This window comes from Carettochelys insculpta, chromosome 3, assembly GCF_033958435.1.
Source record: "Carettochelys insculpta isolate YL-2023 chromosome 3, ASM3395843v1, whole genome shotgun sequence".
Taxonomy (NCBI): Eukaryota; Metazoa; Chordata; order Testudines; family Carettochelyidae; genus Carettochelys; species Carettochelys insculpta.
The window spans coordinates 6,180,709-6,203,969 of NC_134139.1; the positions used below are offsets into that span (position 1 = coordinate 6,180,709).

The window sequence follows — 23,261 nt, forward strand, 5'->3', positions numbered from 1 at the left end:
TGGTCAGCTGATCTCGGCCTGGGACCTTAACCTGGAGCTCCGACTGCTTATGGGCCCTCTCTTCAAACCTCTGGCCTCTTGGTCCCTCCTCTACCTCTCCTGAAAGTGGGCTTTTTGTTGGCTGTCACCTCTGCTGGAAGGGTGTCTGAACGCATGGCTCTCATGTTTGAGTCACCATACACAGTGCTGTGCAAGAACAAGGTACAGCTCCACCCTCACCCAGCTTTCCTGCTAAATATGGTCTCTGGCTTCCATATTACCCAGGACATCTTCCTGCCTGTCTTCTACCCTAAACCTCATAGCTTTCAGTGGGAGCAGCAGCTGCACTCTCTTGTTGTGAGGTGGGCACTTGCCTTCTATGTTGAGTGGACCAAGTCCTTCCACAACACCTTGCAACTCTGTGTCCTCTGCTGATTGCATGAAGGAACTTCTGGTTTTGTCGCAGTGCATCTCCTCCTGGGTGACATCCTTTATATGTTGAATAGTAATAGAGAGGGAGCTGTGCTAGTCTATATACTATCAAAACAAAAAGCAGTCAAGTAGCACTTAAAGACTGGCAAAATAATTTATTAGGTGAGCTTTTGTGGGACAGACGCACTTCTTCAGACCATAGCCATACCAGAATAGACTCAATATTTAAGGCACAGAGAACCAAAAACAGTAATCAAGGAGGACAAATCAGAAAAAAATGAAAAAAGGGATAGGTTGTAGGTCTTTAATAATTCGTTGCAGTGGTTTGAGTTGGGAGCTGTAGGTGATGACCGGTGGTGTTCTGTTCTTGGCTTTTTGGGCCGTTCTTGGAGTAGTTGGTCTCTGAATTTTCTGAGTCACTATAGGGGTTCATCTGCATACTTGGCTTAATCTAATTCTTGATTTCCCGCCCCCCCACTCTCTGATTTGTTCACCTTGATCATTTTTTTTCTGATTTGTCCTCCTTGATTACTGTTTTTGATTCTCTGTGCCTTAAATATTGAGTCTGTTCTGGTATGGCTATGGTCTGAAGAAGTGGGTCTGTCCCACGAAAGCTCACCTAATAAATTATTTTGCTAGTCTTTAAAGTGCTACTTGGCTGCTTTTTGTTTTGATCCTTTATACGTGTGTGCTATGACCTCATAAAAGTTTCCCCACTACCTGTCATGGTGCACTCTACACAAAGTCAGGCCTCTTCAAGCTGCTTTCCTGGCACATGTGCCTCTCCAGGACATCTGTCATGCTGCACATGGTCCTCTGTACACAATTTCATGTCTCACTGCGCTATTGTGAGTGATACAGACAGGCTGTAGCCTTCAGGGCTTCTGTCCTTAAGTCAGCCACATCTTGACTCCAACCCCTTCTCCTGGGTTTAGCTTGGGAATCACCTAACTGAAATAGATATGAGCAAGCACTTGAAGGAAAAAAACAAAAACAAAAAACAGTTACTCACCATTGTAACTGTTCTTAGAGATGTGTTGCTTGTATCTATTTGAAACCCACCCTGCTGCTCCACTTTTGGAGTGGATGGCAAGAAGGAATCGAGGGGTGACTCCAGTCCCGTGACCTCACAGCAGGACCAAGTACCATCTAGACCATCTCTGATGGATGTCTGTCTAACCTGCTCTTAAATGTCTACAGTGATGGAGATTCTACAGCCTCCCTAGGCAATTTATTCTAATGTTTAATCACCCTGACAGATAGGAAGTTTTTCTTAATATCCTGCCTAAACCTCCCTTGCTGCAGTTTAAGTCCATTGTTTCTTGTCCTATCCTCAGAGGCTAAGAACAACAGTTTTTATCCTGCCTGCTTATAACACTCGTTTAGGTACTTGTAAACTGCTATCGTGTCCCCTCTCAGTCTTCTCTAAACTAAACTAAACCAAAGTTCAGTTCTTTCAGACTTCCCTCATAGCTCATGTTCTATAGACCTTTAATCATTCTTGTTGCTCTTCTCTGGACCTTCTCTAGTTTATCGACATATTTCTTGAAATGTGGTGCCCCAAACTGGACACAAAATTCCAATTGAGGCCTAATCAGTGCAGAGTACAGTGGAAGAATGACTTCTTGTCTTTTTCACAACACTCCTGTTAATGCATCCCTGAATCTGTTTGCTTTTTCGCAACAGCGTCATACTGTTGACTCCATATTTAGCTTATGGTCCACTATGACTGCAAGATCCCTTTCTGCAGTACTCCTTGCAAGACAGTCATTTCCCATCTGTATGTGCGAAAATGATTATTCCTTCCTAAGGGGAGTACTTTGCATTTGTTCTTATTAAACTTCATCCTGTTTATTTTTACAGATATTGTAAGAAGGATGGCTCAGCCTAACTGGCTTAAAAGCCTGGGACAAGGTCTTTGGGGAAGGCTGTCTTGTAGAAGATAGGGAATGCATGTTGGTTAAGTTTAAGCTCTAGAGCGTGTTAGGATTTTGTTTCATTTTAACCACTTGTTTGCAGTATCATTTTTGAATCTCTGGTCTTTGAGAATTTATTCATGTTTTCCCATTGTGTATATCTAAGTGCTGTGTGTTGAGTAGAGTGACTGAGTTGAATTTTATAAGCTGGTGTGCACTATTGATGTAGTGAGTCGGAGAGTTCTGACTGTTCTGTGAAACAGGGCTGAATACTTCAGAGGCATGCTGATTGGACTTGGAGGTGGGGGGTATGCTGGACTTCCTCCAAGCCCTGGGGGTGATTATCCTTCATCCTGTCCACCCCAAGCCGTGCTCTCAGGTGATCCTGTTTCCCAAGGCTGCACTCCCACATTGCCCTGGATCGTTGGGGCTTCAGGGAGACAGTGCTGGTGAGGAAGGAGGAGCTGGCTGCTGGTGGGTGCTAAGCATCTGTTAACATTTTCCTGGATGTTTCAGGGCTAGTGCAGCCATGGAGTTGGCGCCTATGGATATGCGTCTCTTGTTACAGAGAGAATGAAGCTTGAAAGATAGTGTTTGTGTTGCCTGGGGTTGGTGGTTTTGGGCACTGATCCACAGCAGGTCCAGTGAAGACTTCATTAAACTAAGGGCAACTGGTCATGAGGAGCTTCACAACCTTGAATACCTCCTGAGAAATGACAGTATATCAAACAAAACTCACCAAGACTATATTTAAAGTGAGCCCAATAAGCCCAAAGGCCTACACTCTTCAAGAGAATCTGTTCCTTTTAGTGCCAGGTGATAACTAGCATAAGTATATTTTAAAATTATACAATTTTCAGCCATCTGTGAGCTGTGGTGGGACTTTCATGAATGTTACATAGTCTCATCATGTGTAACTATCTCAATGCAGTACGCTATATGTGTCACAGGGTAAGTTTGCAATATTGAGTCAAGCTGTTTAAAACAAAAATCTTAATCTAACGTAGCATTTTCAAATAGTTTGTTTTCATTTGCATAAAAAAGGGGCCAGAGTGAGACTTCCAGTATTCTATCTCCTCTTCTTCAGTCATACCTTTTTCTGGGAGCCTCTGGAGCTCTGCTGTCTTCTATTGTGTATGTATGAGAGCTGTCTCTGGCAAATGGAATATGAAGGTTTGCCAGGTTGACAGACCTTCAGTCTGTTGTTGGTTCTCACAAGCTAAGCAGTTTTTATTTTTAATAGATTTGTTTACTGTCAAAATCTTTTTCTTTTTGCTGAATCTCTAAACTTTGAAGGGAATTTTTGTTTTCATGAATGTTTGAGTCTCTCACACATGGGAAATGGTGTTCTGTACTTTCTAGCGCTGCCTACCATAACTGTGTTTTATTCAGCCATATTTGCTCTTAAAATATTCTGGTAGCTTTCTGTTGTAAAATTTGCATTATGCTCCTTAGGTTCCATTTCTGAAGTATTCATTTTAAGGTGCTTCTTTGGAGCATGAAGAAGTAGGTTGCATGGTTCAGTGCACGTTCCACTTGGCTTCAAGTACTTATAACTGTTTGCCTGTGATGTAATTAACAGAGTATCCTGCAGTCTGTATTGAGCTGCTGTTTGGTAACCTAACTTCAGTAGTACCCCCACTGCTTCAGTCAAGCTCCTAAGTCAGTGAATAATCACTTACATCTTGATTTGCTATGGGCTTTACCATTGGAATCCTTTAATACTAAAGGTATAAATCTTTGCTTCCTGGTACCAGCAAAACTGCAGTAATCACACATAACTAAGTAGAAGAGCTCTCTGAATCTCTGTATTGGCTCAGGGCAAATCCATTCTGCTGAATAGTAGGACCTCTCTTTAATGTGAGAGTTTACATCAAACATTTGCTGCTTTGTGATTATGTTGTCCTGTGAAGTCACGTGACTGACACCATCTCTATTTTACTTTAATACACCTTTTCATTCCCTGTCCAGTCCATAAGAATATACTTACTCCCTGACTTTCTTTAATAAGGCACTCGGCACATAGTATTTCAGTTCACCTGCAGTTATAGCTGTATAAGTTAAGACAATAATGAAGGTCATTTCTCTTGCTTAAAAGTGTAAGTTGGACACCTACTAGGGTTAGGAAGGAATTTTCTTTTCTTCCACATGGATAGCTTCTTCGTGGGGTTATTTTCACTCTTAAAAACACTGGGTAGGGGACATTACTGGGTGCAGGTTTCCAACCCTATATTACTAAATGAAGTTGGCAAAATAGAAACATATCTTCCTGTTTTTTCAGAAACTATATTATTAATTGAGACTGTGAATCTGCTAATGAAAGATGCATTCACACCTTAATAATCTGAGATGTAGGATTCTTTTTACATGTACAAAATGAAAACAGAGTTTAAAACAAAGTGTTTCTTTCAAAAAGCAGCATCCTGTATAAACTAAGGTTTAAACTTCATATTATTCCTAGTCATGCAGTAAGCCCAAAAGAAAGAGAGCTGTGGATAATCAGTTAAAAGAACTGACAGATACCCTGATGTGTTGATCAGTAGTAATACCTAATTTCTATTTCAAGGGTGCTATAATGGATTATCATATAGATGCAGCACAGCACTAAGCATTAAATAGATCTGTGTGTCTTTTGGAGAAGTAATATTATTTCACGCTGTGGGATTTCTTAAAATATTTCATTTTACTTTAGTGTGAAATTACAAACAAGATGTCAATAGCCAGTTCGGAATTCACAGCAGTATAACTAAGAATTGAGGTAAGAGTGTTAGAAAATGTCATTTGTGTTTTGCAGTAAAAGCAATGTATTTCTTACCTGTGTGGGAAAGGAGAGTGAGGAATGGATTCTTAGGAATACGAACATGGATGGCTGTCTGATTGTGAGTTTGTCTGCCTAATATTAATATGCAAAGTAATATATTTATTTTGGAATCTAGTTATACATAGGCACAAGAATCACTAATAACACAAGAGTTTCAGTATTAACTGTGAATTAGGTTCTATTTTTCACCTTTATTTAGCAGTTCAGGTGCTTAGCCAGAGCCATCTCCTGTGCACCAACAGCAAAATGTGCCAAGTAAACAAAGATTACTTATTTCCACCTTCTTAAGTTCTGCAGTTTTAATGTGATTTAGATGGAAGCTGTGTTGTGTTTGACCTCAGATAATTACATAGATTGGAAGACCCCTTCAGCTAAGTCTTCAGGATTGGACTATGGTGTTGATTCACTTATCGGGTCACTGTTGTCCTATTTAATTTTTTGCTCTGAATACATTCATTTTTCATCTCAAATTTGGAACTACTGAGAACAGGAGGAGGAGAATGGAAAGCGATGTGGGTCAGATGTGTCCAGAATTTAATATTACCACAAGTTTTCAGATATGGAAGCTATTCTGAGCTATGGCCACTTTTGCTGTCTCCTCTCCACCCTTTTTTTTTTTCTCCCCAATTTATAATCAAGACTAAAAGGTCTGTTTTAATACAAGGATCTTCTGAAAGCCCTACTCCTTTCCAATATTCCATTTTCCAGGGGAGAGAAAAGGATGGGTTTTTTCCACATGACCTTAACCATGCAACCGAGGTCCTGATTTTGCTCTTCCAAAGGGTATCTCATACTTATCTGTACCATTTCTAAGTGGTGTTTGCTCTAGATACACACGCAACATTCATTTGTACCTAAGTTATTAGCAAGTGGTAAAGTCAACTCCAGCCTGTTTTCAACTTAAATAGTTTTATTTAGTGTTGTTTGGCCCACAAGCTGCATAGTCACTGTCTGTTCATCCTTGATTACCTTGGAATCCACATCTTGCTGTGTAATAATTATGCATCAATATCTAAGCTTTCATGACATTTCCCCCTCACCCACCAACCAACCAAACTCTTCTGTTGTAGAAACATGGAATATTGGAAATATGATTGTAATGTTTGTTTTATAATGTGGGTGCCCTGGTGATAGAGTGGCTGTACCACCACCAACTCTGGTTGAATGCTTGATGTCAGAGGGATAGGAGTAGGGGTGTGTGGAAGGCAAGGCCCCACCCCTGTTGGCCTGAGACAGCAACCACAGCCCTGGTGCAATGTTGTTACAGTGCAGCCAAGCTCCAGCCCCATGCTCATGCAGCTGGTCAGCACAGTTGCCACCCCTGCTAGTCTTGGTGCTCAGATGGCACCCTAGTCAGCCCTAGGGTCCCAGCAGCCATACAGTGCAGTTGCTTGCACCCCAGCACACTCAGCGGATCCCGAGAGAGGCTGTGATGTGAAAGTACCTATAAGAAATGTAAGCTACTTTTGCTCCTACTCTCTCCCCATTCCTCTCCTCAGTGTCACTGCAAATTAGGGACGAGTGCCTGCAATGTCAATATTCTTCAGCTGTATGTCAAGACAGGTGAGAACTGCTCTGGTCTTTTTGGAGTTGGAGCTGGTCTGCTTGGGAATAGCTAGTGTTAGCTCATTTAGAATAGTTTTATAAATTAGGGTTTTTCTCAGTTACAGGTTGTGGTTAAATCACAGAAAGAAGTGTATTTCCTGCTGAGTTGTCTTCCAGGCGTCTGTATCTGATGATTATATGCAGTCTCGAAAATCTGGGTGAAGGGCACTTAGCTTCTGGGTGTTTAATTTGACAAACTTTTATACTCCCAGATAGACTCCCTTTGTAGCTCCCCTTCCTAAAGGGAGCCCTGGAGGCTAGATCCTCTGAACTTGGGCACAGGTCTGAGAGACTAAGTTCAGCTCCCTGACTACCAGAAGCTTCAAGCAGCTGATGGGTTCTAAGAAACCTCAGCATCTGTTGGATTCAGACTCTGTTCCTGTAGTTCACTGACTAGAGTCTCTGAGGCAACAGATGCCCAGACTGAGGGGGATATGGTCAGACCCCACTGCCTGGGTCCCAAGAGGGGTCGAGGGATGTTGCACCTGGCCTGTGTTCTGCAACAGTCCTTTGTGTGGCTAAAGGAGTGATGGATCAAGTCTGGAATCAGGGCATGGGACTTTTTCAGTAATATCCGTACGTAGAGATGAATAATGGAATAACAGATATGTGAGTAGAAAGGGGATGTTTAGTGTGATGTGATCAGATTGTCTATATAGCTCTATAAAATATGCATAAATAAAATTCTGTGTTTGGTTTGTGGGACTTCTCTGGGTGTTGTATCCCCGTGTGCACTCTAACTTTTAAACTGAATCCCAGGGAATCAGTTCTGTCTTTTATCTACCTTTCAAAAAATTGCTCTGTAACACCCAGCAACCGAGTATGTCTTCTGTGTTTTGTTAATAAAGTTACCTTTTTAAAACTATGATCTGATTCCCATGTCCCACAAGTCAGGAGGTTATGTGCATGTGCCTGTGATGGAAAGGTCAACTATTAAACTGCCATTTTCGTTTTCAAGCTCTCTTCTAAGGGAGGATTAAGAGCTTGGGGCTACCTCAGAGGGAGACATCCCAAGTATGTGTTCTTGGGTTCTCAGAAGGGGTTGTTTGTTTGTTTGTTTGTTTGTTTGTTTGTTTTTCACATGGGTGGCGGCAGCATGTCACCCAAAGTTAGGGATTCTTCTTCGAGTGTCCCCGTGGTGTCGGGCTCGCCCGGCGCCGCAGATCGGATCTTCCAAGCAGTTTCTGCTGGACTGCGCATGCGCCGGTGCGTGCCGCTCCCTTGAGCGCTCCTGGCCACGTGTGCGATCCGGTCTCCGCCAGTTCCTCTTAACCGCCGTCGGCTGCAGATGGAATCCGACTAGGCTACGGCCAAGTTAGCGTATTCAATGGTTTTAACTGTTTTTCTTTAAAGTTTTCAAGTTCTTAGGCTACTGTTAAGTTAGCCAGTTGTTGTTTTCAAAAAAAAAAAAAAAAAAAAAAAAGAAAGAAAGAAACAACAAGCGGGACGACATTCAGTCCAGTCCTAGTAACAAGCGGAGCACCGGAGGCCAGGAGCCTAGGGCCATCAGCCCTCCTGCCGCGGCAGGCTTTATCCGAGAGGGGAACAAGCACGGAGAAGGTGCTAAGTACCCTATTAACAACTCAAAGACTCACCACAATGTCCTCTTCAGGATTCAAGAAGTGTGAGTCGTGCCGCGAGGCGATGCCAGCGTCTGATGGGCACAGTCACTGCATAAGGTGCCTGGGGGATTCCCATGTCACGCAGAAATGCTCCTTCTGTGCAAAATTAACAGCCAGAGCAAGGAAGGACAGGGAGATGTGGCTTAAAATGCTGCTCTTCGACAAAGCCCTCCAGCCAGACGTGCTGGAGCGGCCGCAGCAGGAGGGACCCTCCGGGGCCCATAAAAGGAAAGCCGCCTCCCTCACCCCATCAGCGCAAAAACGGAGGAAAGTCTCCCCAGCCCGATCCCTGCTGGCAGCAACAGCTGATCGGCGGCGGCACGGAGAGCCACGTGGAGGCGGCTCAGCCTCCGATAATCAAACAGCCGCCCTGCACCGCAGGCAGGGTGGTGGCTAAACAAGCGCTGGTACCGGCGGCACGGCAAGCAGCGGCACCGACCCCCGGGGAACCAGCGGTGCAGAGCGCGCAGGCACGCAGCCTGCAGGCACCAGAGGACACCGCCCGTGCGGCACCGCCCATGAGCGTGCCGAGCACGGCGCGGACGGGGCCGAGATCCCCTACACGTCAGGGGGCGGAGCTACCCCCTCGAGGGAGGGGGAAGGCTGCACACAAAACAAGGCACCGCAGCCCCTCTCCAGACAGGGCTGCAGAGTTGCTTTCTCTCAGCTCTCCGCTTATGCTGCAGACTCCAACCAGAAGGCAGGGGTCCCCCCAGCCCACCCGGAGCCCCCATCTCCATTTTTATAACCAGCCTCGCCCTGGCTGGGACCACCTTCACCCTTCCTGGGGTTTGAGCCGCTGGAATACTATCACAAATCGCTCTCTCCAGTGTCCCAGGTCTCTCGATGATCTCGCTCCCCCAGATGCAGAGGGTATGCACCAAGGGAGTGGTCTAGGTCACCTTCCCAAGAACAGTGCCCATGCTGCCATGGTCGCCCCTATTACGCGGGGCATAGACACCACCGGCAATCTACCAGGGAAAGATCCCCACAGACGGTCCCGTATCCCCGAGGGCAATCGCGAACGGGGTCAGAGACTCAAGTATCTCAGGGGGAACTGGTTATGGAACCCTGAGATTTTCCCTTGCAAGCTTCCAGCGAGAGGATGTACCATCACCAACAGGAACCGGAAGGGTCCAGAGAGGCATACCCTAGTGGTTCCTCGCTCTCCTCCCCAGACGAGGCTACGGCCCCGGGGGACGTCCATCCTCCAGACGATCTCAGACAGTTTCAAGAGCTGTTTAAGAGGGTGGCCTTCACGCAAGGCATCCAGACAGCAGAGGTGCAAGAGAAACACCATAAGCTCCTCAAAAATCTGAGACCTCCGGCCTCCTCCAAAATAGCAATACCGCTTGACGAAGCAATCTTGGAGTCCACCACTATGATATGGCAGACCCCTGCGACTATTCCGCCTGTCCACAAGAGAGCGGATAAGAAATACTTCGTGCTGGCGAAGGGCATGGAGTTCCTGTTCAGCCACCCACAACCAAATTCCTTGGTGGTGGAGTTGTTGCAACAAAGATCAAAGACATCTCAATTCAAGACAGGGGGAACGGACAAAGATGCCAAGAAGCTAGAGCTGTTCGGCAGAAAGGTCTACTCCTCCTCCACTCTACTGTTGCGAATGGCAAATTACGCAGCGCATTTAGCGAACCATAATTTCGACAACTACACTAGGTTAACCTCCCTCATGGACTCGCTTCCAGAGGACAAGAAACCGGTGCTCCAGGCCATCGTGCAAAAAGGTTACGCGGCCTCGAGGACGGGAGTTCAGATCGCCCTGGATGTTGCGGACACAGCAGCATGTTCCACAGCTACGGCAGTGGTGATGCGAAGGGAGTCCTGGCTCCAGACTTCAGGTATACCGAGGGATCTGCAGCCAAAGATAGTCGATCTTCCCTTCGACTCGCAGAAGCTGTTTGCTGAATCAACTGACTCGGTCCTTCATTCCAGTAAAGATTCAAGAGCCACACTTAGGACCCTGGGGATTTACACCCCTCCATACAGAAAGAAAAAGTACTACCCTCAACAAAGACGGTACCAGTACCAGCAACAGCGTCCCCAGTACCACAGAGGTTACGAGCAAGGGCGACATCAACAGCACCAGCAGTACAGAACTCCCAGGCGACGTTCCCAACAGAGCCGTGCGTCCTTGGGGCAGGGCCAAAGGCCACAAGTTTGACACACAGATCCAGGGCTGCGCCATCACTACCATCACACAAGGTCATCCGAAGCGGTTATTCCACCCTCGCCTCCAACCATTCTACGACCAGTGGCAAAGGATCACCACAGACAAATGGGTGCTGGAGATCATAGCCACGGGGTACGCCATCCCCTTCCAGTCGCTCCCGCCGCCACGACCTCCACCCAGGCCCCACCTCCAGGAGACCTCCCACGTAGCGAGGCTCAAGCAGGAGGTAGACCATCTCATGCTCATAGGGGCAGTGGAAAGAGTGCCGGAGCAACTGCAAGGAAAATGGTTCTACTCGAGGTACTTCCTCACGGAGAAAAAGACAGGAGGCTGGAGGCCCATCTTAGATCTTCGAGGCCTCAACCGGTACCTGCGCAAGCAACGCTTTCGGATGATCACAATCGCCTCCATCCTTACGGCACTGGACAATGGAGATTGGCTCGCAGCCCTCGACTTACAAGACGCGTATTTTCACATAACTATCCATCCGGCTCACCGACGATTCCTCCAGTTCATGGTAGGCAAAGACCATTTTCAATACAAGGTCCTACCGTTTGGCCTCTGCTCGGCCCCCAGAGTCTTCACCAAGACCTTGGCAGTGGTGTCAGCCTACCTGCACAGACAGGGGGTATTTATATTCCCGTATCTGGACGACTGCCTACTCAAAGGGGCCTCGAAGGAGGAGGTACTACACATGATACGCGTCACAGCAGGCACGTTCTCTTCGCTCGGCCTGGTTATCAATCTGGCAAAATCAAAGATAGACCCCACACAGGACATAGAGTTCATAGGGGCACGCATAAATTCTATTACAGCGAGAGTGTATCTACCAGAGACTCGCTTTCGGGCCATCGGCTCCCTCGTGCAGGTCATCACCTTCAGCCCTACGGTGCCGGTCCTGACGTGCTTACAGCTGCTAGGCCACATGGCAGCGGCGACATTCGTAGTACAGAACGCCAGGTTACACATGCGCAGCATGCAGCACTGGCTGGCGAGCGTATACAAACCGGCAGCACACACCGTTCACAGGGTGATGTCGCCCACAGCAGAGGTGCGCAAATCCCTGCAATGGTGGGTAAACCCCAAGAACTTGCTAACAGTGGTACCCTTCCACCAACCACAAATATCGGTTTTTCTTACTACAGATGCCTCCCTCATAGGGTGGGGAGCACACATGGGCGAAGAGGTGACTCAAGGGCTGTGGTCCTCCACGGAGCAGTCACTCCACGTAAATATACTGGAGCTCAGAGCAGTGTTCAATGCCTGCAGACACTTTCGAGACCATATACAAGGCAAAGTAGTTGGGATCAGTACAGACAATACCTCCACCATGTTTTATATAAATCGGCAAGGAGGAGCTCGGTCCCGTGCCTTATGTGTGGAAGCGGTCCGGTTATGGAACTGGTGCATCGCGAACAGTATAATTTTAAAAGCCTCGTACTTACCAGGCGCTCACAATGTGAAGGCAGACCAGCTGAGCAGGCGTTTTGCACTCACGCACGAGTGGCAGATCCGTCCCGATCTGCTACGACCGATTTTTCACGCATGGGGTTTTCCCCAGGTACACCTGTTCGCCACTCAACACAACAAGAAGTGCCCACGATTCTGCCCCAGGGCAGGACTGGGACGGGGATCCCTGGGGGACGCATTCGCGATCTCGTGGAGGGGCCCCCTACTTTACGTTTTTCCTCCCACAGTGCTGATCCACAAAGTCTTGCAGAAAGCCAGGAGGGAAGGAGCCCAAATGATCCTGATAGTCCCAACGTGGGATCGACAGCAGTGGTTCCCCCTACTCCTGTGCATGTCGGACCGTCCACCGATGCCCCTTCCGGTGGCGCCGGATCTGCTCACGCAAGCCCAGGGGTCCATAGTGCATCCGCACCCCCAAGGCCTGCGACTACAAGTGTGGTTAATTCATGGATCAGCTCCCTAGAAAGCACATGTACGGAGGAAGTGCAACAAGTCCTAGAAAGTAGCAGGAGGACTTCCACCAGGAAGACCTACAAGCAGAAATGGACTCGCTTCACAGCATGGTGTTCTACCAAACAGCTAGCCCCCCTTTCGGTGCCTATACCTGTAATATTAGAGTATTTACTGGACCTCAAGAGAGGAGGACTCTCACTATCCTCGTTAAAGGTCCACCTTGCCGCCATTTCGGCGTTCAGACATGAAGAGGAAGGGCACACGGTGTTCGCCCATCCCATGGTTACCAGGTTCCTCAAAGGGTTGGTAAACCTATACCCCCCTCGGAAACCGCTTCCACCTTCTTGGAACTTGGACCTGGTGCTTAATGTGCTAACGGGACCACCGTTAGAGCCTTTGGCCACGGTTTCCCTCCGCCTCCTTACGATAAAGACGACCTTTCTTCTCGCAATCACGTCAGCTCGCAGGGTGAGCGAGCTTGCGCCAGTTATGGCAACGCCACCCTGCACTGTTTTTTCCAAGGAGGCAGTAACCATACGGCTGCATCCAGCCTTTGTTCCTAAAGTTTCGTCTGAGTTTCACATTAACGAACCTATTGTTTTACCCTCATTTTATCCAAAGCCTCATAACTCTTAACAAAGAGGCGCGCCTACACCTCCTGGACGTGAGGAGGGCGCTAGCCTTCTATATAGACAGGACCAAGTCCTTCTGGAAAACGGATAGACTCCTAGTCTCTCTCGCTCCCAAATCGAAAGGAGAAGGTCTCTCTTTGCAGAGAATCTCGAAGCACATCGTATCCTGCATAAAAATGTGCCACGATCTCAAAAAGACTCCTTTACTGGCCACGCCCAGGGCTCATTCCACTAGGGCGGTGGCGGCATCAACAGCCTTTTTCAAGGGCGTTGCGCTAAAAGACATTTGCAGAGCGGCGACCTGGTCATCCTACGACACCTTCGCCAAACATTACGCCCTTCACAGGGTATTCCAAGAGGATACCCGTCTCTCGACAGCGGTCCTCTCGGGGACAAGCTGCACATAATCTGATTACCCACCTCCTATCTTGGGTTACTGCTGGGTAGTCACCTAATGTGGAGCACCCACGGGGACACTCGAAGAAGAAAGAAAGGTTACTCACCGTAGTAACGGTGGTTCTTCGAGTTGTGTCCCCGTGGGTGCTCCACTACCCGCCCATCCTCCCCGCTTCGGATCTCTGTTAGTGTTTTGCAGGAGCATCCGAGGCGGTTGGTCAAGGAACTGGCGGGGACCGGATCGCGCACGTGGCCAGGAGCGCGCAAGGGAGCGGCGCGCACCGGCGCATGCGCGGTCCGGCAGAAACTGCTTGGAAGATCCGATCTGCGGCGTTGGGTGAGCCCGACACCTAATGTGGAGCACCCACGGGGACACATCTCGAAGAACCACCGTTACTATGGTGAGTAACTTTTCTATCTGTTACCTTGTGGAGGTGTTTGGTTTTGGTTTTTTTTTTTTTTGTTAAGGCAGAAGCCTCTAGTGGTGGGGTCCATCTATGGATAGTGATTTCATGCTCTAATAATCAGAATATAGTAGTAAGATATGTGATTACAGACCATCTGACCAGGAATTGATAGTGACTGTGAAAATCTCAGGGAGATTAGAGAGGTTATTAAAAGAAAATCAATAATGGGGGATTTCAGCTATCCCCACATTGACTGGGTAGATATCACAGCAGCACAGAATACAGAGAGAAAGTTTTTTGACACCATAAATGACTGCTCCTTGGCACAGCTATGTTTAGAACCCATGAGAGGGGCAGTTCTTGGTTCACTCCTAAGTTGAGCACAGGGTCTAGTCCAAGACAAGAGGTGAATATAACTGGACTACATGGTGATATTGTCTATAATATAATCCCCATAATACACAAAACATTACAGAAGCACAATACTGTAGCATTTCATTTCAGACATGGGGACTACCCAAAAATGAAGAAATTAAACTAAAACTAAAAGGCACAGTGCTAAAAGTGATATCCCTGAAAGCTGCATGGAAACTTTTTAAAGATACAATAAAAGAAACTTAACTTAAATTTATACCCCAGATGAAAAGACATAAAAAGAAAAACAAAAACTACCACTTTGGTGAAACAATAATGTAAAAGAAGCAGTGAGAAACAGAGGGGCACTGTTTTAAAAAAGAGGACACTAAATCCTAGAGAGAGAAATAGAAAGGGGCACAACTTCTGGCAAATGAAGTGTAAAAATGTAATTAGGAAGGCTTCAGATTCTTTTTTGGAACAGCTAGCAAAAAATTCAGAAAGTAATAGCAACTTGAGAGAGAGAGAATGAACCATCAGAAGCAGGAAGCCTGCTGAACAACCAGTGGGGCAACGGCTAATTGAGATGCTGAAGGAGCACTCAAGGATGATTAGGCCATGGCAGAGACACTAAACAACTTCATATTAGCTTTCATGGCTGAGGAAGTGATAGAGATTCTTAAACCTGAGTCATTCTTTCTAGGTGACAGACCTGAGGACCTATGCCAAATTGAGGTGTTATTAGAGGAGGTTTTAGAACAAATTGATAATGTAAACAGTAATAAGTTACCAGGACCATATGACATTCAGGCAGGAATTCTGAAGGAACTCAAATATGAAATTGTGGAATTGCTAACTGTGGTTTGTAACCTCTCCTTTGAATCAGCTTCTGTACCAAATGACTGGAGTTTTGGGAGTAAGGGCACTTCAGAGTTGCGCGGGTACTTTGAAGTGCCCGCTGCTGCTTCAAAGTTGCTAACTTCCAAGTGCCTGCAGTGAGAATTTAGCCTCATGAGGTGCTGCATCGCAGCGCTTCATTGCTATTCCACACTCAGGGTGATTACCATGCTGCCTTTGACAAGCCCAATGATGGTATTTCTGGTGCGACTGCATTTACTTCTGTTCGTTCTGCATCTGAAGTTGTTATACTGTGTTTTTTACGTAATTTGTTCATTAGAATATATTCAGACATTTATGAATACTTTAATATGTATAATTCAATATTGTGATGGGGTGTGGTCCCCTTGGGATGTTCCCTGGTGTTCTGAAGTAACAGCCACCTTTTTGCTCTCTGAAGTTCTTCTACCACCAAAATAGGATTTACAGATCTAGCAGGTTATAACATTAAAAATTATAGGCCACAAGTCAACTTTTGTTCAAAACATTCCTGAGTTATATATATTTATATCCATAACCCATTTTCGATAAAGTACGGGGGGTACATCACGTGTATAAGACTAATATGTCATATAGTGCAAATGTTCATGCTATTGGGAATCTTACTTACAATTAACATGTATTTAATTATGGACCTATTTTCATTTTGTTGCCTTACAACCTAACATTTTGCACTTTGTATAATACAGCATGTAGTGCATTTTAAAATCTTATATCAACTGCAGTCTTTGACCAGGTTTGTCCTGTTAGTGAAGAAGGTCACTAGCCCTTTTCAGAGGTATAAAAATTGGTTATCAAGAACATATTTGTAAAATTTAGAGGAAGTTATGCCCACATAGGACTCCCAAGGAGGTTCTATATTCTCAGAAAGATTCTAAAATATATGGTAAAATCAATTTCTGTTGATGGTACTATGTGTATATTTTTGTGACTTACATAGAAATAAATACATCTTGAAATATTTCCTTGTGGTCAGTTCTGCTTTTGTGTGAATTTATAATAATTAGAAAAATGCTAGAATGTTTTCACATTGGAGCCCTTTCTAAAGATTCTGAAGTCCCATTAATTCATTCAGATTTTGGTATCCAGTATGTTTTTTTTTTTTTTTCTTTTTAAAAGTCATGAATTCTTACTGTGAATTATGTATACACAATTGTGTGTCTAACATTTGTCTGAATGTATGAAAAGTTCAGCACAATTTTTATTCTTCATATTTGGTACACGTAGTACTGTAAAACTTAGAATGAAACGTCAAAAAGAAAAGCTGACAACTTTAGAAAGAAATGAGATTAGGTGATTATTGTCAAAGGTAGTGCTGAAGGACGCAGAGCTCCTAGTATTTTAATAATGTTGCATCTGACAAAGTGTGTCTTTGCCCACAAAAACTTATGCTCCAATAAGTCTGTTAGTCTATAAGGTGCTACAGGACTTGTTTTGTCGGTACAGACTAACACAGCTACCCCTCTGATGCTCGTATTTTAATATTTAGATGGGTAATTTTTATATCTTTATATATCCTGCAATCTGGCAGAAACATGGTCTTTAACAGGTAAATCCCCATATTTTTAATCATAACCTCATTTTTAGCCAGTCAGTTCTTTCCATTCCAAGCACATTTATCTAGCCCATAGACAGAGAGCTAGACATCTGGCCATGTGACTTTCAGGATAATTCTTGTTACCCACTGCTGCCAAGGTAAGCCTAGGAGAAAGCCTATGGAAGAACTTGTGGGGATTGTGATGAAGCAAAGTACAATGAGGAACACAAAAGGTTATACAAGACTTAATTTCTGCTTTGAGTTAACTGTAAGATTTTTAATACAGCATGTGGGACAACTCCTGTGCTGCTGTTGTGGAGGACAACTTTGTGTACTGTAGAAAACTGATGTGACCTGAGGTCTAGTTCTCAATGTCTATGAATCTGCCATAACTATCATGTTTTGCTTTGAAGAAACTTCCATTTTCAGAGACTGTCATTGGAGTACTATATATTTTTCTGAAACACATTGTTTTCCAATAGCTTTATTTTGTCCTAATCTATTTTTGAGCACATCGTTGCAAGATGGCAATAATGGCTCACTTCTTGGTCTTATATGAAGAAATAACTTAAATATTAAGGCAACGCAGCCAAGCAGATAAAGACTTTTAAAAAGAATTAAGTGTTATCTTTAAAGATCAACAAGTTGGTCACAGTTACTTACCTTATTTGTCACTCATTTTTACATCCTGCATGGAATTTTTCTTCACACCTGGTGGTGCTTTACGTTTTTGCAAGTATATTCCTATTGTTTTATGTGGTGGTTTAAAATATATTGTGAATTTCTTCTAGAGTTGATTTATTTAACGTTTAAAATTTGTGTTAAAACTAATTTCCCTTTTGGAAACTTATTCTCTTTAAATCAATTGTGCAGCAACTGAAAAGTTTTCAGAAAAACAAAACAAATATGGATTTTTCATTAATTGGATCCTTTTATATCCTCAGCAGTAGCAAGTTAGCCCTTGCTTCTCAGAGTAACTGTTCTGTTGGTTAACAGCCTATAATTCTCTTTCATATAAAAGACATTTAATTGTAAGTTAGCCACATTGGCCTGCACTAAACTGAAGTCAGGTAAAAGCTTTTTTTACCAAATGTAAAAAGAATAAAATTTTTTGGTGATTTGCACAAATTGCTTTGTTAGCATTATAATTCACTGGGTTGGCAAATAGTTAAATTTGATGGCCCCAACTGTTTCTCCAACCAAGATTATGTGCCCCAGTTCAGCGAAGTACTTAAGTATGTGCTTAACTGCTTTGATTTACTGGGACCATATGGAAGCTAGGGGTTGTGGTCAAGACCTTTTCTCTTCCTTGGCTTGCTTTTCATCCATCCTAGTCATCCCAGAACTACGGAGGAAGACCACTGTGTAGTATTCCACATGAGTGCTTTACCAAATTCATCTGCTGTGGAGTAGTTAATGTAACTTCATGTGATTCTGGTCAGTTCCAGTCAGCAGATGAAATTGCAGGTAAATCAGCTCTCTGTAAGAGTACTCATGACCATTCCCCTGGAGCTGCTTAAGCTCATGGATCTGCCAACGATATTTGGTGGGAATATTACCCTTGTAATCCACAGGATGTGAGATTTGCTCAGATGTGGCCAGTATCCTGTCTGACAGAATTGAATATCTGATGCTTCAGAAGAACATATAAATACCCTAAAATGTACAATTTTGAAAGCCCCATCCATAGGATAAGTTTCTTCCAACTCCTTCAGTTAGAGGTTGGTTCGTGCTCTGAAATATTAGGGATTGGATCCTTTTTAAAAACAAGATTTTTTTTTTTAAAAGCTCCTTGATGGTGATACTTTTAAAAATGTAAGTACAATTGTGGTTAGTGACCATGATATATACTATAAATTTAATTTATGAAAAGAGCGTGGACAGTGAGTCTGTGCTCACGAAAGCTCATGCTCAGAACTTTTCTGTTAGTCTATAAGGTGCCACAGGACCCTTCGTTGCTGTGACAGTAATCCTTGTTACTGTAGATGTCTGGTTTTTGTTTAATTCAGATTTAGCTTGGAGAGAGACATCTATTGCACAAGATTCTCTGAATGACCTAACTTATTATGGACAAGTTAACTGTTCAGTTTTTTTTTCCTGCAGAAAATATTACAACTGCTACCTGAGAGGATATTTTATCGATGGCATTTCCACAGTATAGGTAAGAAATACATTTTAAAATCATATTTTAGTAGAAGCTTAAAATTATGTTTTCATACCAATTCCCCCTCCCAATATTCAGCTTAATCATGCATGAATTTTAATTGGCTTATTTTCTACTTTTGTTTTATTTCCTTTAACCCAAAGGAAAGGGAAGAAAACAAGCTATAAGGCCACATCTAATGGGCAGCTTCTGTTGACAGAGGTCACTATTGACAGAGAAAGCTTGGCAGCACGTCTGTCGACAAATAGTGTCTACACACAAAAGCAGATCAAAAGAGCAAGCTGCTCTGTCGACAGGGGGCAGCCAGACTGCCCTGCCCTCTCTCGACAGAATGGCTGACCAGAAGCTCTACAAACAGGGCTTCCCAGGGAGCCAGAAGCCCTCTCTGTTGACAGCAGTGTCTACATGGGCACTCTGTTGACAAAACACTGTTGACAGGCATTATACCTGATCAGGGACAGGTATAATGCTGCTGGCAGAACAGCTGAGTTTTGTCAACAAACTCTCGACAGAGCACTTTAACTGTGTAGATGCTTGGCACGTTTTGTCAACAGAAGCTGCCTGTGTGGACGCGGTCTAATTGTGTACTTTGCCACCTCGCTTGTCAGTCTGCTAGGGTAGGGTCTGTTTTTCAAATGTTTGGAGTGAGAAGCTGAGTTTTCTGCTTTTGAGTGCAATTCCTGTAACCACGATGCTCTGTGATGTTTTGAGGATTACTCAAACTAATAAAGGATTTACCGAATGCATCTGCTCTGTAACCTTCGGTGCCTTTATGCTGTGCAGCTTTGATTTAGATCCCTGACACCATTAGTTTGCCTATAAGCACAAGGTCTCATCTTAGGTTTCACCAGCCTCATTATTCTTTGCAGTGTACCATCCAACCCCCAGATCCATCCACCTTCTGTTCTTAAGTACTAGCCACTAGGACTTTTCTCCTCTGCTTTGTTGCCACCAAAGGTATTAAATCATCTCTCCTGGCCTCTCCCAGACACCAGCTTACTCTGATACATGCACTCCATACAGTTGCCACATTAGAAACCAGGTTTTGGTAAAAATAAACTCAAAGCCCATATAATAAAAAAATCACAGTTTCAAAGATAAAATAGTATGGAATAGCAAACATACAAGTTACACAGCAAATAAACAGAAAGACAAACGTAAATCAAATTAGATAACATCGCTTTTCTTACACAAGTTACCCATAGCCTCTGAATAGCTTCCCCAATTATTCTTCTCCCTTCTCCTCCCCCACCCACCCCAGCTTACTGAATCTAGTGCTTCAATGATATCACCCATCAATAACTGTTCTTCAATTTCTGGATGAAAATAGCAATTTCATACCTCTATTTAAAAAGTCTTCTCCCTTCCCCTTTTTTCCTTCTCCTGGTTTGATGACTCGTGCTTGCTTAGAGTGGGGGGAATTCTTTCTTAGTACTGATAGTTAGAAAGCCTCAGTGGTTTCCTGTTAATTTCAGTGGACTGCCGTTTGTCTCTTCCTGGGTGGTACAATCGTAAGTGTTGGAGTTAGGCTCTTCTGGTGAGGAAGGCACCCCTCATCAACCTGACAGCGCCACAAACTGGGAGCACAGTTTGCTATGTTCATGAATACATAACTTAATAATCACAATCAGTATATGTATGTCAAATAAACATTAAGTTCAGAACATTACATGATTTGTAAAAGGCCTTATTCAACATAATTTGTATCGTGTAGTAACATTTTATACAGTCAACTGGTTCAACTTTGGGGCTTGATCCTTCTGTTCTCCCCTTGTGGTGCCTGAACCATGACTGTCACAATAGTATTAAAATGCATGTGTAAAATGTGGTAGTTCGCCATTATTAACTTTCCTATTGGTACAAATATAAGCTGGCTAGTAGTGCCATTTTCAGTGAAATTCTCAAAAATTCTAAAAGTTCCAGTGGAGCTGCTGTCCTCTTACATAAATTGCCCTGCTGATCCCTCCTGATGGAAATTCACTTCATCATCATGCCCTATGAAACACAGAATCATTTAATAGTAGAAGAGTGCATAGGAAGAACTTTTGTGTCAGCCCCAAAGGTAAGAATTTTTGAATCTTCAGGCCTTAAAGGCTTCATTCAGCTACAGACCTCAGTTCCTTTTTTTTTAATTCCTGCAAGAGTAATCACCAAACTGTTCAGCTGTGTGACTGTTCCCTGATTTTTTTTGTTTGGGGGGGGGCGGTGGTTTTCTGGCTAGTTTCTTCTTTTGCCAAAAGATTTATTAAACAATTGTAGCTTTTATTCCCAAGTATTTTTTTCCCAAATGGTGCAAATACTGGGCATAATAGACAGTGAATTATACTGCTTATGTCATTTGCATGTGTATTTAGTAGATTTTAGTTATTTTAGTTATAAAAGAAGGAAAATGATAGTTAGAAAATAAGTTCTATTCCTGATTCCATTGCTGACTTTTGGAGGTTTTGGGCAGATTTATTAACTTCTCTGTGTCTGTTTTGCCATCTGTAAAATGGGAACAATCCTTAAGAATTCTTTTACTGAGTTCTTTTCCAATTCTTGAATGAAAAGCAGTACAGTGTATGTGACCTAATTATTACACCGCAAAAATAGCTCACAACGTGACACACTTGGGAGGTGGTTTTCAGACAAACTGAGTGCTAGATTAGGATGACCAAAATATAGAGAACTTAAATCTATGCTTTGTAGATTCTGGCTGTAGTATGTGTAGTTTATATGGAAGGTTTGTCTATTTTCTTTTAACCAGTACTTGAAGAGGGGAGGGATAGCTCAGTGGCTTGAGTATTGGCCTGCTAAACCCAGGATTGTGAGTTCATTCCTTAAGGGGGCTATTTAGGGATCTGGGGCAAATACATTTGAAAACAAAAAAATCCATCAGGGATGGTGATAGGTCCTGCTGTGAGTGCAGGGGACTGGACTCAATGACCTCTGAAGGTCCCTTCCAGCTCTGTGAGATAGATATAGCTCCATATATTATAAATGTAAAAATAAGTTGTACTTTTCAGCATGCATAAACTAAGAAGTGTGGGAATGAATTTGCCATTGTTTTGAAACTTCATGTCCCTATGATGAGCAGGTTTAAAAAAATCTGTAACTCTTGAACAACATCAAGTTCTTAAAACAAATTGTGCGTGAAAACTACAAAAATCATAGAATCCAAGGGCTGGAAGGGACCTCAGGAGGTCATCAAGTCCAGCCCCCTGCCTAAAGCAGGATCAACAAATAGGCTATAGCACTCATGACATCAGAGTGCCATACCTGTTTTTTTCAAGCTAGCCATGATGTGGTATAAGTTGTGTGACATATGCATTTTTTATGGATTGAGAGAGCTGAGCAGGAATGGAAAGGGAGGATGAAGGAAGATGTGGAGGGGGGAGTAAGGGAGGGGCCAGGAAGAGGGGGAGGAGAGATTGCATTGAAGGGACTGGAGCTGGGTTGGGTTTGGAGTAGCTATATGATAAGGGGAATTTAGTAAGGAGTAGGGGTGGAGTAGATGAATACAGAAGGGAACAGACACAAACAGGTTGGGGTCACAGCAGAAGAGTCTATTAACCACTTGAGAACATTCCCCTACATAGCCTAGAATGACACCGAACCCTATGTGAGCATTCCTCTGTGGTCATCAGGCAGCTGTGAAATGCACTGACAAAGTGTCTCTCGTTCCCTCTAATCCCGGAGCAACACTGGGGATAACCACCTATTTCTTCTTCCAGTTATTTTGCTAGCTCAAGTGGTGGAAATCCATGCAGTGCTTCTAAACAACTGAACCTTGCTGATGAACCCAAGGAGGGCAGGGGAGAGTCAATATGGCCCCACATGATGAAGTTTTAAGGTTTTTATTGATTAAGGAAATAATGTTTCAGTGGGTTTTTTTTTAAATATAAAGATTGCACAGCCTAACACTCAGTTAGGAAATGCTAGCAGTAAGGTGGCCTGTAAAATCGTAATTCAGCTCCTTTGTGCTTATGTATTATGGTGGTCTTTAATACATGAGCACATAAAATGTTTTCGATTGGACCCTGGCCTCATTCAGTGAATACATAAATTAGTTATTCAATATTGCTTTTTATCTTCCTCATTGATTGTGCAGACCTGGGTCTTTAACACATGCCATTCAAACCCTGTTCTGCATACAGAATTATTCATTCCTTTTGAGTGATTCCTCATGTCCATTCAACGTGGGGGCGTGTGCTCACTACAGGCACTGGTGTTGGAAGGTTTTTCCCACAGCTGTACCTGTAGGGGAGCTGGCCTGTGCACCCTCTGGAGTATGGTTTCCCATACTGGGGGCGTGAAGAAATTCCAGGGGTGGCACGAGGTGACCCAGCTCCCCCCAACCCCCCACCACAAGAGGGAACCAGCCCTTGCTTCCAGCTCTCAGCCCC

At 44.0% G+C, this 23,261-nt stretch overlaps 1 protein-coding gene across 3 annotated transcripts in view; it reads left to right on the top strand.

Annotated features, from left to right (window-relative positions):
• The window catches only part of RALGAPA2 (Ral GTPase activating protein catalytic subunit alpha 2), a 377,942-nt gene that overhangs the window by 34,846 nt on the left and 319,835 nt on the right, over positions 1–23,261 (top strand). For all 3 annotated transcript variants that reach the window (XM_074989296.1, XM_074989298.1, XM_074989297.1), the window contains one exon: positions 18,816–18,873. In XM_074989296.1, coding sequence (XP_074845397.1) covers positions 18,816–18,873 — 58 coding nt within the window. The remainder of the gene's footprint in view (positions 1–18,815; positions 18,874–23,261) is intronic.